The sequence below is a fragment of the Drosophila mojavensis genome, unplaced genomic scaffold, assembly GCF_018153725.1.
Source record: "Drosophila mojavensis isolate 15081-1352.22 unplaced genomic scaffold, ASM1815372v1 contig_136, whole genome shotgun sequence".
Taxonomy (NCBI): Eukaryota; Metazoa; Arthropoda; class Insecta; order Diptera; family Drosophilidae; genus Drosophila; species Drosophila mojavensis.
The window spans coordinates 28625443-28639789 of record NW_025318667.1 but is presented as its reverse complement, the minus strand read 5'-3'; the positions used below and the strand labels follow the sequence as shown (position 1 = coordinate 28639789).

Here is a 14347-nt window from a genome sequence, read left to right as displayed (position 1 = left end):
ATCTAGGCTGTGTTTATCCTGCACTATAGTCCAAATATAAGTTATCAAACAATAAATTAATTAACTAAGCTTATATAATATTGATCTGCTTTTCTAACAAACATTTAAATATGTATTAGCTATCACGACAGATGACCAAAAATCTCTCGTTATTTTAGTTTTCGGTTGACTTTTTCACGTGGGGCCAACTTTACAGTTGCAGTTTTGTCATTGCCGGCTCTGTGTAACACTAATGGCAAACGCTCTCTGCCTGTGGGGATCACGGGGCAAGTAGTTTAGCCATGCTAAACATTAGCTGCAGGAATGTCAACCCGTATGCGGAGTGACAAGCGTCGAGTATACGCCATGTCGGCCACAGGGCAAGGTCGCAGCAGGAATGGAATGTGGGCGTTGTGGCACTTGCAGTCTCATTCGCACTTGCAGTCGCAGTCGCAGTCCCAGTCACAGTGACAGGGACAGTGACAGTCGCAGTGACAATCACAGTCAGAACTAAAGTTCAAGTTACAGTCACAGCTTGCAACTAACATGTGTGTATATACATATATATGTGTGTGTGTGTGTGTGTATGAACTGGCGTGTATTGTCAGGTTAATCACTCGTTTTGTTGGCAATTACCGTTACGACAAGGCCAACAAACGGGCCAGTTTAGGCTGTGGGTCAGCTGGGAGCTGCGAGCTGTGGGCTGCGGGCTGTGGGCTGCGGGCTGCGGGCTGCGGACTGTCGACTGTGAGAACGGCAGCCGATGTAAAAGTCAGAGCCACTTGGCCTTTGTTGTTTTGTAACTGCCTTTGTTGCTTTCTGCGAATATCAATGAGTCCATTATGTATGAACGGCAATGATTATGGCCGTCTGACATGAGAGGACGTGAGAACTCGGCGGTTGGGGGTGGACATGGGGCTTTTAGGTGGCAGAAGTCAAGCGATGACATTTGACAGGGCTTGGCTTTTTGGCACCAAAGCCACAACAACAACAGCAACAGCAACAACAAGAACAACAATAGCAGCAGCAGTAGCAATGTCAGAAACAAAGCAGGACACCTACACGCCGTGAGGCGCAAACGGAGGCGCCTGACAATAACAGCATCAATTTGCCATCACCTGTGCGGCACATTCAGCGATGCAAGCAAATGGATGCTGGAGCTCATGGCCATAACATTTTAGCAGCACGCATCGCTCTGGATCTTAGGATCTTGCCAGCACAGTGGTTAGATCGCGAACTCAATTCCACTTGCCCTTCGATTGAGTAGGCAATTTAAAAAATTTAAATATATTTTTGACTGAAGATATATAATTTAGATCAAGCGATATACTGGTATATAGGAACAGCCGCTTATTTGTCCGTCTATTTTGTCTGCACTCTCTGCTGTTTGTCCCACTGTGCCTCCCAGTTCTTTCAACCTCAATGGCTTCTTGAGCCATTTTAGGGGCTGCCTCACCTTTTGACGTTCACATTTTGTTATGATTATTTATATTCGTGTTATTGTTGTTGTTGTTGTTGTTGGGTGTGCCTGAAGTGCTTAGTGCTGTATTGTCAGATAAAAAAAGAAAAAAAAAAAAGCATTGCCCTCTTTTAGGCAAGGGCCACATAATGCTGGCCAGATGTTGGTGCTGCTGTTGATATTTGAAGCGTACGCATTGACAGTGATATAGGCATCGCAATCGATTCTGAATTGGTTGCGTATGCATAATGTTGCCACTGCTAAATTAAGCGTAAAATTCAGCCACGCTTTAAAGGCACTTTTTGCTTTTATTTCGCTCTTGCTGTTGCTGTTGTTGTTGTTGTTGTTGCTTTTGTTGTCGTTGTTCATGGTCTGCCACAAATGATCCGGAAATAATGCGCACATGACGATGACCCCTAACTTTGATTTTGACTCAAGTAACAAATTTGAAATTATACTTAGTACAACAACGAATTAGGGAATGTAAAAACTGGGCTGTAGCTGACTACGTGACACGCGCTCATGTCGATGAATGGCGGTCAAATTCTATGATTGAACTCAACACGATCTTATAAGGCTCTGTAAGACTACTCACTTCTACGAAAACCTTAAGGTAAGCATTAGTTATCCACTTTAACTTGACAGACTAAGAGATACTCTGTAACGCTTTATCACTTGAATCTGGCTATGATGGCGCTCAAGGGAAGACCGGAAGACGCTATAACCATATGAGTTTACTCATATAAGTTTGTCTGGGGACTAGAATTCCCGTCGCAATAACCATACGGGCGGTATAAGCCGAATCGTTAAAGCCTGATTCTACTGTATCAGGTATCCACTTTGAATCGATCGACTAAAAGATACTCTGTAATGCTAAATACTTAAGCATCAGACTACTTAAGACAAAGAGATACTGTGTAACTCTTCATAGCTATATACAAGTGGCTGAACGGTATCCGAGAACTGAATTGTTATAAGATAAGCAAAGGTAATCGATTACTTCTAGTCACTCCTTTATATTATAATTTAATAGTCTCAATCATTATTGATTGACTAACAATAATCATAAGGATCTAGATTCAGCTAATGGTGACAAAAAATATTCATAGCTGCCCTGAGTTCTTCTCTAAACTCAAAAATTTACCTTCCAGTATCTAATTTGGCTTCAATTGAAGTGTGTTCCGGAAACTAGATTAGATGAATTGAAAACAATTTAGTTGTTTACTTAAAAAACAAAAAAAAAAAAAAAAAAAAAAACAAGTAAGAAGGCTCCAGTCGAGACTGCTCGACAAGGAGATACCCTGAACCCTCTATGCTGATGTTCTAATCATTCTGCATTTCATTTATGTACACATACATACACATGCATCCAGGCGCACGTATAACAACGCGCTCTGCTGCTAATTTCAGCTTTCTAGCTCTTATAACTTCTGAGATCGACGCACTCATACAGACGGACAGGGCTATATCGACTCAGCTCGTCGCGCTGATCAAGAATATATATACTTTGAGTCTACCACGCTTCCTTCTGCCCGTTACATACTTTTTCACAAAACCATTATAAAAAAAATAAAATATATATATATATATATATATATATTTATTTTTTGTATCCATCGAAAAAGGGTATTTAATTGTGTGCCACGCATTGTTAATTGTTCCTAGTTCTGTTCTTTTCATGGCATTCAGCGGCCGGTTGACCGGCCTTTCAGCCATTGTTTTCAGCTCGAAGCCGACAATTAAGACAGATTAAAATTGAACTGAACTGCCAATCGGCGTTACCATTCAATAAAATTTTAGCCTCGAACACCCGGCCAAATATTTGTAACCACAACGAGAGCCAGCGCCAAAAGAATAGTCCACAAAACACAAGGCAAGCGCAGGACCAGAAGCAGGAGCAGGAGCAGGAGTGGGGGCTGCGACTGGGACACCCCAGCGAGACTTTGTCCGTACTCCTCTTTGTTTTCAATTTTTCGCTGATAGCATTGTGAAAATGAAAGCTGCACTTGATTATTTGAGCTGCTAATTATCATTGTTCTCCGCGAGCCCAGAAACAACAAAAATGAACAAAAAAGAACAAGAATTAAGAAAGTTTTATGACAGGTGCAACCGACTGCCAAATACTCTGAGCCTAATCGAAAACAAAAGTTTGGAAAATAACGAAAGCTCTAAGCTAACTCTGATACCAATTACGGGTTCTGGAAAGAGCTAAATGAATCTATTTTCCTGGCATGGTCAATCGCAGTTGATCATCGGCTAGTAGGCGTGGCAGCACATATAACTATATCTATAAATCAAAGCTGTATATCTTCTAACTATTCATGGCAATGCATCCCCTTCGCATCAGTTGAGATTCTAGTTATGTAACTATTAATTTCTAAGCAAAAACTATATATATATATATATATATATATATATATATATATATATATATATATATATATATATATTATTTTATTTCTTTACTTTTTTTTATTTTATATTATCCAAATATTATGTCAGCCTCTGGCATATTTATCACATTCAAATAACGATTCAAATATTTCAGCAACCCCAACCGAAAAGCAGCTTATATTGTCAATCAGTCAGGACAATCTCTTTTAATATACAAATTGCAAAGTTTATTTTTTATACCCTGAACCCATTGAAAATGGGAAATCAGGGTATAATGGTTTTGTTAAAAGTATGTAACAGGCAGAAGGAGGCGTGGCAGACCCCACAAAGTATATATATTCTTGATCAGGGCGACGAGCTAAGTCGATTTGGCCCTGTCCGTCTGTCTGTCCGTCCGTCCGTCCGTCCGTCCGTCCGTCCGTCCGTCCGTCCGTCCGTCCGTCCGTATGTATGAACGCGTCGATTTCAGAAGATATAAGAGCTAGAGACTTGAAATTTTTTTTCCTAGGTCCGTGTATATCACGCGCATATCAAGTTTTTCTTTAAATATCGATAACTACTCCCGATATTTTATTATCGATCAAAAACCTTATCGAATGCTAGTTATTTAATTATATCTCCTACACCTTTAGAGCTAGAGCTTCCAAATTTTAAATGTAGACTTATATATATTTTATATAATTTCGATTTTTGTTGTAATTTTCCCCCCACCCTTATATCCACCCCCTCACCCTCACCTTTGTAAAAGACGTATTTCAAGTACTAGAGACTTGTGCTTTGGAATATACATGCATTTGAACATTATGATTATGTTCTGAAAGTTTCATTAAGATTGTACGTCTAGAAATTAAATTATTCAACAAAGAAATTCTTATAATGTTGCCCACACTACAGCGCAGCCCAAGCGCAGTCGCTGCTTACTGCGCAGTTAGCAGAGCGCGTTCTAATACGTGCGTGTGTATGTATGTGTGCCGAAAAGAAGTGCAGAGTGAATATCAGATTAGAGGGTTTAGGGTATCTCCTAGTCGAGCAGTCTCGACTAGAGTCCTCTTACTTGTTTGTATATAGCCTATCACTATATATATGTATGTATATATGTGTGTGTATATGTAGTCACATATAGAAATGCCAAAATATTGTTCTATGAATACGGTTCCGGGCCGCATAAAAAGTCTGTTCAGTTATCTCTGATGCATTTTTTATTCGCAAATGAGAAATGCAACAATTGAAATTTTAAATGTTTCAAATAATGCAAAAATAAAGTCGAATTGAAATTGGATTATGGCTCAGTGTCATAAGCAAATGAAGTCTCTGCCACACTTCATTATCATAGAAGGAAAAAATACGCAATTGCGTTTGAATCATTTCCTTTTATATTTGATATTTCCATGTTACCTGATTATGAAAAGCGAATTCAATGAAAGCAAATAAATTGCAGAGGTAGTTTCGAGTTGAAAACAAACTTTAGTAGACATTTATATACATTGGATACATATAAACATATGTGGTATATTGGGATATAATTATAATAATTGGTTCATTGAACGAGCAGCTCATTACATATGATATAAGATATAATAATGGTTTAATCAATATAAAAATGTCCATATATATGGATGTAACTCACATATACATATATAGCTACATATAGAAATAAATAAAAATCCGGTACCAATCCGAATTCATGAGCATTTGAATGGGTTACACGACGAGGGCATATGTAGTATACTTAGCATTTCACTTACACTCGAAATTGTTTGAAAATAAATCTGATTTCAGGACATGCCGTTTAATATAAGGCATAAGTATAGTGATACGCAGTAACTAATTTTTAAAGTGGTATAATGATTATTAGCTAATGCAAATAACAGGATAAGGCAAATATCTTAGCAGCAAATTATTATCATTATTATTATTATTATTAATATTATTATTATTATTTGCATATCATTCAAGTAAGCTAAGTACTCGGTGACTTCCCTTAACTCTTTTCTCGTTTCATACATTTGTAGGGTATACGACAGTCGAGAACTTTTCGGCTGTAGTTTTACATATTTTTTTGTGAATTCTCGGTCGCAAATTAATGGCAAAATGCCAATAATGATGATGACCGGTAGGGTAAGCGACAAAAACGGGAATGGCACGAGCAGATGGAACAATAACGCAGACTTTTGGCAACAATGACACAAAAGTCAAGTAACCGAAGGTTGCGACAGAATGAGAGGACAGAAAAAACAGAGTAAAATCAGTTTGAAAACAAGCGAAGCATAAAAATGCAGCCACCATCCAAATGGAACGCCGCGGACTTAGATATGCAGACGCGCCCAACTACGGCGGGAGCAGCGACTCCGCCGTATTGCACTGGACAGCGATTCGAGCTCTGCAGCTTTTTGCTGCGACTTCACAATTTGCAAATGTTAAATGTTGAGCAGTTATTCTCATTATATGTCTCTTCACGAGTTTCGCCATTTCGATTTGCATCCGATCAAAGTGCGCTAGCCGAGGCTCAAATCAGCGAGAGTGCAGAATAATGGGCGACACATTTGATTTACAGTAAAATGATAATTTAAAACAAATTAAATTAAAAATATATATGTATATTGAAAAATTAAAAATGAAAGTATAAAATAAAGTATATAAATATATGTTAAGTATTGGAAGACTCTGAAACTTGGAAAAATATATATAATATTATAAAAGATTGCCAAGAAGCCTCCCTAAGATTCCGGAGTTGAATTTTAGATCATGCAAGCTTTAACGTCATTCATCCACAAAAAAAATCAAAATAATCAATTAATTAATTTTAGTCAACAAAAATTTGAGTCAACTATTATTAAGAATAATAAGAGAGGGATTTTTATTCGAGTGAATAATAGAAAAATGGAATTTGAAAACAATGGCGATTACAAATTGAAATCTGTTAAGTCAAAGTGAAATTGTAATTTAGTTTCTAAGCGCTTCTCCCTCAAAATAACAGCACTCGAAGCTTGAGATGTGAGCCAATCTCACTCTCGCTTTGCCTATGATCTCGCTTCATTTGCTTGCTCTTTGGGTCGAATAGCTGCTCTTGATCTACGGAAGTTAACCATCCTGGATTTGGGTTGATCTAAGCCCGGAACCGTTTTTACTACACTATACATTAGAAACATTTTTCATCAATGACAACGTCACATTGCTAGTACATAAATCAATCAACTCCGATAAACACAGCACAGATAGGCTATCTCGCATATAAATCTGGCTAGCATTAACAACAGACAAAAGCTGACAAATTTCAACATCGGAAATTGGGAAATCTAATTAACTTCAAATATTGTTGAATAGAATAGAGGGAGCAATATATGTATATGGCTGACTTCAGAAAATAAGTTGCAAAGACTGTCAAAATATATACAGCCTAAACTGAAAAGTTAATGTTGTTTATTTATTTTTGATGTTTTCTATTTATAAATGAGTCAAAGTTTATATTCATCCGAACAAGTAAGCAAGTGTGTAAGTGAGTTACCCTTAATTCTAACAGATCTTTCAAGCTCCACAGCTTCTATCTATGCCCGCCTCTAACTTTCCTTCACTCGTATTAAATAAGTAGAATCAAAGATTTATGTTAATGTTAACAATTTAAACTTAATTATTCTAACTTTATAGATTCCATAAAATTGCGCTTAATCTATAAAAAATATATTGTATGTGCAGCTCGAGCAATTAATGGATTATACGTTAAGTTTTCTTTATGCAAACACTCTTTATGATATGCATTGCTTATATGTAAATAAAAAAAAATTAAATTAAATTAAGTTGTACATGCCCAAGGGTATTAAATATTTGGCGCGACGACAACAAAAAAGCATTCCATCTTGTTGACATTGGTTTTAGTATTGTTTGCCAGTTGCGTGGATGCGCTGCTTCTAGCTGGATGCATATAGATGTGGATGAGGATGTGGATGGGGATGGGGATGGGGATGCAGATGGAGATGTTGGAGATGTGAGCTTGGAGTTTGGAGGTTGCACCTGCTGTTGTTCAGCTCTCAACGCTCTCAGCTGATTTATCGTCTGTAAAATTTATGTTTTGTTTAATCGGGAGGCGCACTTAAAATGGGGCACAAACAAGAGCGTGGCGTGCTTATCGGCCAGACTAGAGGGTTTGGCACGCCGTCGACGCGTCGTCTACGTCTGGCGATTTTCTTTATAATGCGCTCGCTCTCTCTTTCTCTCTCTTCCTCTATCTCTCTCTCTCTCTCTCTCTCTTTTGCTGTCAAGCCTTGCACTAGTACGAAAACTAAGAGTTAGGCGGGCATTTAGCGTGCCGAGCTAACTCAGGCGATGTTACCTGTTTTATTCCGAAATGCTTTTGCGACGTCAAATCGGATCCCAGACGCCGACTATTGCGCAATTTTAACGTGAATTTATTGCATTTACTTTCCTCTTCGAATTGAAATAAAAATTACAGAAGTAAGACCGCTTTTGTTAAAGGTATTTCAAAATAAATATATATGTATATATAATTTGTATTTCAATTTAAAGACTTAAAGATCTAATTAAAGTTGGCCACAGGATATATATATATATATATATATATATGGGTCTTTCTTATACCATGCCCACTCCTGTTGGGCACACCACAAATAACATATTTATATCTCCCACACGTTACAGTCGTCGCTCGAGTGACCAACTGTTTAAAATGTATATTGCTCTCGCCCACAAAGTGCGACACTGAACTCTTACATGGCGTTCGTAGGGCTGGAGTGCGGGCTGCACTGGGCAACCGATACGGGGGGCGGTGCGAGGCAGCCCTTGAGATGTTATTTGGTCGATGGTGTCGCGGTTGCTGGTACTGTTGCGCTAGCTCCTAGCCTCCCACTAACGAATGCCTAATGGCTAAGGTCATGGCACAGCGGTACTGGGCCATTTGTCTTCCAGCCGTAACTTCTACTTCTATTTTTGGATCTAGCAGACAACTTTCAATTCCCATCCATTATTTATACTTATTCATGTCTTTGGCTGACTTTGTTCCTGAACTATTTCATTGATCTAGAAAAGAATGTTTACTTAAGTTAAATGCAAAGTTTTGAAATGTAACTTGAATTGAGCTCGAGTTCATTTGAGGCTACATGACTTCATCTCGCGTTCTCTTTATGCTCTAAATCTCCTCCTCTCTCTTGCATTTACTTTTATTACCCATTTGTTACCTACCTACTTATGTATATACTTCGATCTCTTTAACAACTAATCTTTCTATGTCTCTTTGTCTCCCTATTTCTCTCCCTTCCTTTCTCTCTCTTTCTTTCTGTTTCTTTTTCTCCCTCTGTCCCTCACTCGTTATATTTCAAAGTTTTTTTCCAGTTCTAAATTTCAAGTATTCCTCCGTTTCTTTCACTTTTGCTATCTGTCTCCATTGTTACTCTTCATATCTGACATCATCATATTCTCTCACTTCCGTCCTTTCTTTTACTTTTCTTCTTCTTCTTACTAGTCGGCATGCATGCATTTTTCAGACCCACGTACATTTATCTTACATTTATGTGGTAACTCATATTTACTCTCGTTCTCTTTCTCTCTCTCACACATCATTTCCTCATTTATCTCAAGCTTTCTCACACTAAAACATACCCTTATCTGGTGATCTCTCTCAGTCTCTTTCTTTCTCTCTCTCTCTCTCTATCTCTCTTATTTTGCATGTATTTATTTCCTATATCAATCTGCCCTTGGCACTAAGTCTCCACCTCTACATAGTTCAATATATACTATATACTTATTATCTATTCCCTTTTTGTGTTTTCTCTCGAAAGTAAGTTTTCCCTATATAAACTCAATTTGATGATACACAATTGAGAGAGGGATGGAGTAGAGCACCCAGTCTGGTCTTTGCGCCAAGCTCCTTTATTTGTTTACAATGTTATTTGCAGAGAATGCTTGCAACATTTTCAGCTCAGAGCGTGCCAAATCTATGACGCTGGTGTAGTCGAGCAACAGCAACAATTTGCTGTAGAGAACGTGGCTTGGAACATGACCTCTTTTTGTTATTGCCTAGTTATGCAGGCGCTCGTCAGCTGGTGCTCATAATTTCCACTTTGCATATCGTTTACACGGCTGGCACTGACCCCGAGCTTGTCCAATTCCAGCGCTCAACGAATTATTCAGCTCTGAAAAGGGGAGACGTGTTCTCGGCTCCAGATGTACTCACCCAGCATCCTCGACAGTAGCAGCAGGAATGTGTAGCACAGCAACTGCAGCAGCTCCATCTTTCATTAGCTTGTGGTATGCGACGAATATTGTGACTTTAACCGGCTCGTTCTCTAAGACTTCGGGGCAGAAACAGCTACAATGCGACCCATGAACTTAATGATTAACAAAATTCCGGCGCAACTGGGCTCGAAGTACTATAAAGACATAACATAGAATGCAAAAGCTAATTAGTCAAAATCCAAAGTTGAAATGTCACAGAGGTCAACTCAAGTGACCTCCACTGTATAACTCAAATCAGAATTAACATGAAGCTAAACTCATTTAGTCGATTTACACGCTGAACGAGTAGAAGACCTCGCGACAGTATGAGATCGTCCACCTATGCAATGATGACCTTCATTCGATTGCATTCGCCATGGTGGTCAGCCACAAGCATTTTTACAATCCTGCAAGTCCTCCCACTGGGAGCAGGAGCTGGTCTCTATCCACTTCGGGTGGGTAAGAAAACGCTAAAAGCAAGCAAAATGAGTTATGCTTTTACTTTTTACACCACGTAGACACTGAGCACACACAGAGAGGGTATATTGAGTGTGGGCAAAGGTATACGGCATATCATAGAAGCAAGCAACTTTGCTACTCCTGACTTAGCTTTCAAATCGAGGAAGCTATAAACAGGGAATTGTGAATTTTGTATTTTGTACAGGGCAACTGCCAGTCGTGTACTCCCAAAAAGCGCACTCTAACTTATTGTAATTAGCTTGGCTGCAATTCCCAGCGCTAAAGCTGGACCCGAACGGATGGCGACTTGGCGTGTTTATGGCTATGAGATAGTATTTTGTCTTCCACAGTAGCAAAAAAGTGAGCACGATTAAATCATGAGCAAGTACACGTACAAGAAAAGCTAAATTAAGAGAGCTAATTTACTATTGTATATGTATGAGCAGCATAAGCTTGCCGGTATGTATAGCGTCCCTCTGGCTACAACTGTCTTCCACCTAACTCGCTTTGTGTTTATAAATTAATTTTTAGTTTGTCTGTGTGGGTGCAACATTTTAAATATAAGCACGCAGCTTTGATGTTAATACCCACACACGCAGAGAACCATTTGCACCCATACAGAAGCCATGAATATAAAAATCTAACTTCGGCGCCCCAGGCGAAGGCCCTTGTCAGCCACAGCAGTCGAAGGAGTGAATTTAATTTACCAATTGGTAGCCAAATCGAATTCATTAATCGATTTACTGTAGTTATTTACTTAAATTTAAGATTTCAGCCAATAATCGAATTTGAGGACTAGGAAATATCCTGAATGCTGAGAGGAGATGATATTTCAATCACTCTACGGCTTTGGCGGACGGACGGAAAAGGATAGGCAGATGGGCAGAAAGATGGACGGACAAATAGAAGGACAGACAAAAGATAAATGGACAGACAGACGGACGGTAGGCGATTAGATGGAAGGATAGTAAGTCGGATAAGCAGATGCACGGAAGAATAGAAGGATTGACAGAGGGACCGACATAAGGACGGACAAAAAGACAGAAAGATTAACGGTCAGACAGACCATTTTTCCGGACAAAAAGGACTCGGCTAGTCATCTTGATCAAGAATATATATACTTGATGTGGTCTTCCAATCCGCCTTCTACGTGTTACATACATTTTCATATAGCTAATATGCCCTAAATTCCAATTTTCAATGCGTTCAGGATACAACAAGTTATGAATTAGCTCAACAGTATCTAGAAGGCTTTGTGTAACTTCCACTATAATCAGTCTCCTTGTATCCTTGTGCATGTGAGTCGCTGCATAGCCCTGAGCCCTCAACAACTCTAAGTTGTAACGAGGCTTAACTTAAGCCCGTCTTTACGTATCACTATATCATCTAACAAATACCCTATTTAGAAACTTTATTACCCTAACTAGTTTTATATGATCCAAGTTTAATGATGTCTCAACAATTTGCATTCCAGATGCTAAAATGAGTTCAGTGCCTCTATGCTGGGCCTAAATATATATCGCTGTTAATACACCAAACGCTATCATATAAAAAATCGAAATATTCCGGGGCTCAGGAGCAACTGTTGATGGCAGCTTTTGTAGGCTTAAGAGAAGAAAGCCTTTAAATTTTCAATTACGCTTATGGCAGGGCGTAAAGCATAATTTGAGGCAAATGTCTAAGCGTATGGCGGATGCCTGGAGGCCGCAGGCCGACCGCACCTTGGAACCGAACGACTACTACTGCGACTACTCCTCCGACTCCTCAGACTGCTCCGTCTACTCCGACTACTCCGACTTTGCACGGAGTTGTGAACTCTGAACGGCGGGCTGATGTCAAGAGTAACGCTTGATTTGGCCTGACATAAGTGGCGGCGACTTTACGCAGCTTTGTTTTCCTGTGGCCGTCGTCCTTGTTACGTCACCGTCCTCATCATGTCCTGCCTGCCCGCCGTCCCCCACCACCCGCCGCACCCACTACACCCACGAGCCAACAGTCAACAACCAACAACGGCATTTGCAGCTTTGTATTTTTGTATTTTGCTGGCCTCGTCCCATTGTGTTGGCCGTCAGATGGAGCAGTGGGGCATCGGTAGCAACGGCAACGGCAACGGCAACGGCAACGGTGATGGCGAAGAGTGCATGTTAAGTGCCTTATTATCCTGTTTATGTAACTGTGCAGTTGTTAAAGGACACACGCGCGGACACATGTCTTCGCTGACAGTTTGTTGCTGCGCGGCCTTTTTATCAGCGCCAAAGTGTTTTTCACTTCATGTTTTATTCATCTTTAGTTTACAAATTGTCGCAATGGCTTTTTCATCCATTCTGAGCACAATGTGTTAACTTTATGTTCGCCCAAATAACGAGACCACAAAACTGCAATGGCCGAGCTGCACGAAAATCCAGCAAGATGTGCCACACACAGCCCAGCAAACACTCGTCTTCTACGTTTGAGTAACCCATGCATATTAATGCTCCATCCGTCCGCTTCCATGCTGCATCCAGCAGTCAACAAATTAGACTACGGCCCGAGCATACAGAGTCGAATAAATAATTCAGATTTCTGAAACAATATATTTTCATTTTCTCGGGATATCTTGATCAAACTTTGCTATGCGTCCAATATTTAGGCGAAAACTTTTCCGCTTGACAATGAGTTTACTTACTTTGTCACTTGCCACTTCTCTCGCTTCATTTGCATAGCAAAATAGAACTTTAAATGTTCTTGCAGAAAGTATTTGTTAAAATGCGGCAAAAGTAGCAACGTTTTCGAGAACTTTATAGACATGGTACAGCTGTCATCTTCTACTCCGCTTTCTATCCCCCCTGACTTCCTATTCTATAGACCAAGTAGCTCCAACTTAGCTGACTCTCCAAATCAACATTTGTTAGTTAGATATGAATCTAAGTGCTGTGCGATTAGTTTGCTGAGATTTCTTTATATTCTTAACCGATGTAAAATGGCTCACAATTGAAAGGCAAATCATATTAAATATTGTAGCAGTTAAATGAGGTTAATGTCTTATCGAGAGATAATTATAAAAAATTTTAACGCTCTTGCTTGGACACAAATATTGTACAATGCTCTTAACGTCCTAACTTTTCCCCTAGTAGGGAGTACTTCTGTTTTCTTTGCAGCAGAAATTTAAGTATGTTAAATATATGTACATATATAATATACCTAGTTTTACTCTATGCAATTCGCATTATTATTGCTCCCCTTTTTTATACTCTCAAAAAGTTTTTTGCTAGCCAATATAGTTGAATATTTATTTATAATTTTTGCAACTGAACCTTTACAGCATTGACATAGATGGAGAAGAAATCGGAAAAAACATGTGCAAATTATTGATAGTCAAACTATTGAGCCATGTACTTGCAGGATGCTTGTGGTACATTTCAAGAATCAAATATATATACATTTAATGAGTAAGTACTGAGCTACAAGGGACAATCAAGTATACTTTATTGCATTATATGAATTTTCCAGAATATTTATATTTTCTTTTACAATACTAATAATACTCTATGGCTTCTTCTCTCTGGATTGCCCTTGGTTTGCATTACCAAAGTTATCTAATTCTATTGAGTTGAGATATTAATGGAGAGGGCATAAGGAGAGTAGACTCTGTGTCCACTCTGACTATTCACAATTCACACAAATGCCTTTTATGATCCAATTTACTTTCAATATAGAACGTCCGGAATGACACTTTATACCCTGAACCCATTGAAAATGGGAAATCAGGGTATAATGGTTTTGTTAAAAGTATGTAACAGGCAGGAGGAGGCGTGGCAGACCCCACAAAGTATATATATTCTTGATCAGGGC

At 39.1% G+C, this 14347-nt stretch overlaps 1 protein-coding gene across 2 annotated transcripts in view; it reads right to left on the bottom strand.

Annotated features, from left to right (window-relative positions):
- LOC6584905 (carbonic anhydrase-related protein 10) overlaps positions 1-14347 on the bottom strand; it is a 67180-nt gene that overhangs the window by 43863 nt on the left and 8970 nt on the right. For both annotated transcript variants that reach the window (XM_015161651.3, XM_002010509.4), the window contains exon 2: positions 10017-10212. In XM_015161651.3, coding sequence (XP_015017137.1) covers positions 10017-10074 — 58 coding nt within the window. In that variant the 5' untranslated portion in view covers positions 10075-10212. The remainder of the gene's footprint in view (positions 1-10016; positions 10213-14347) is intronic.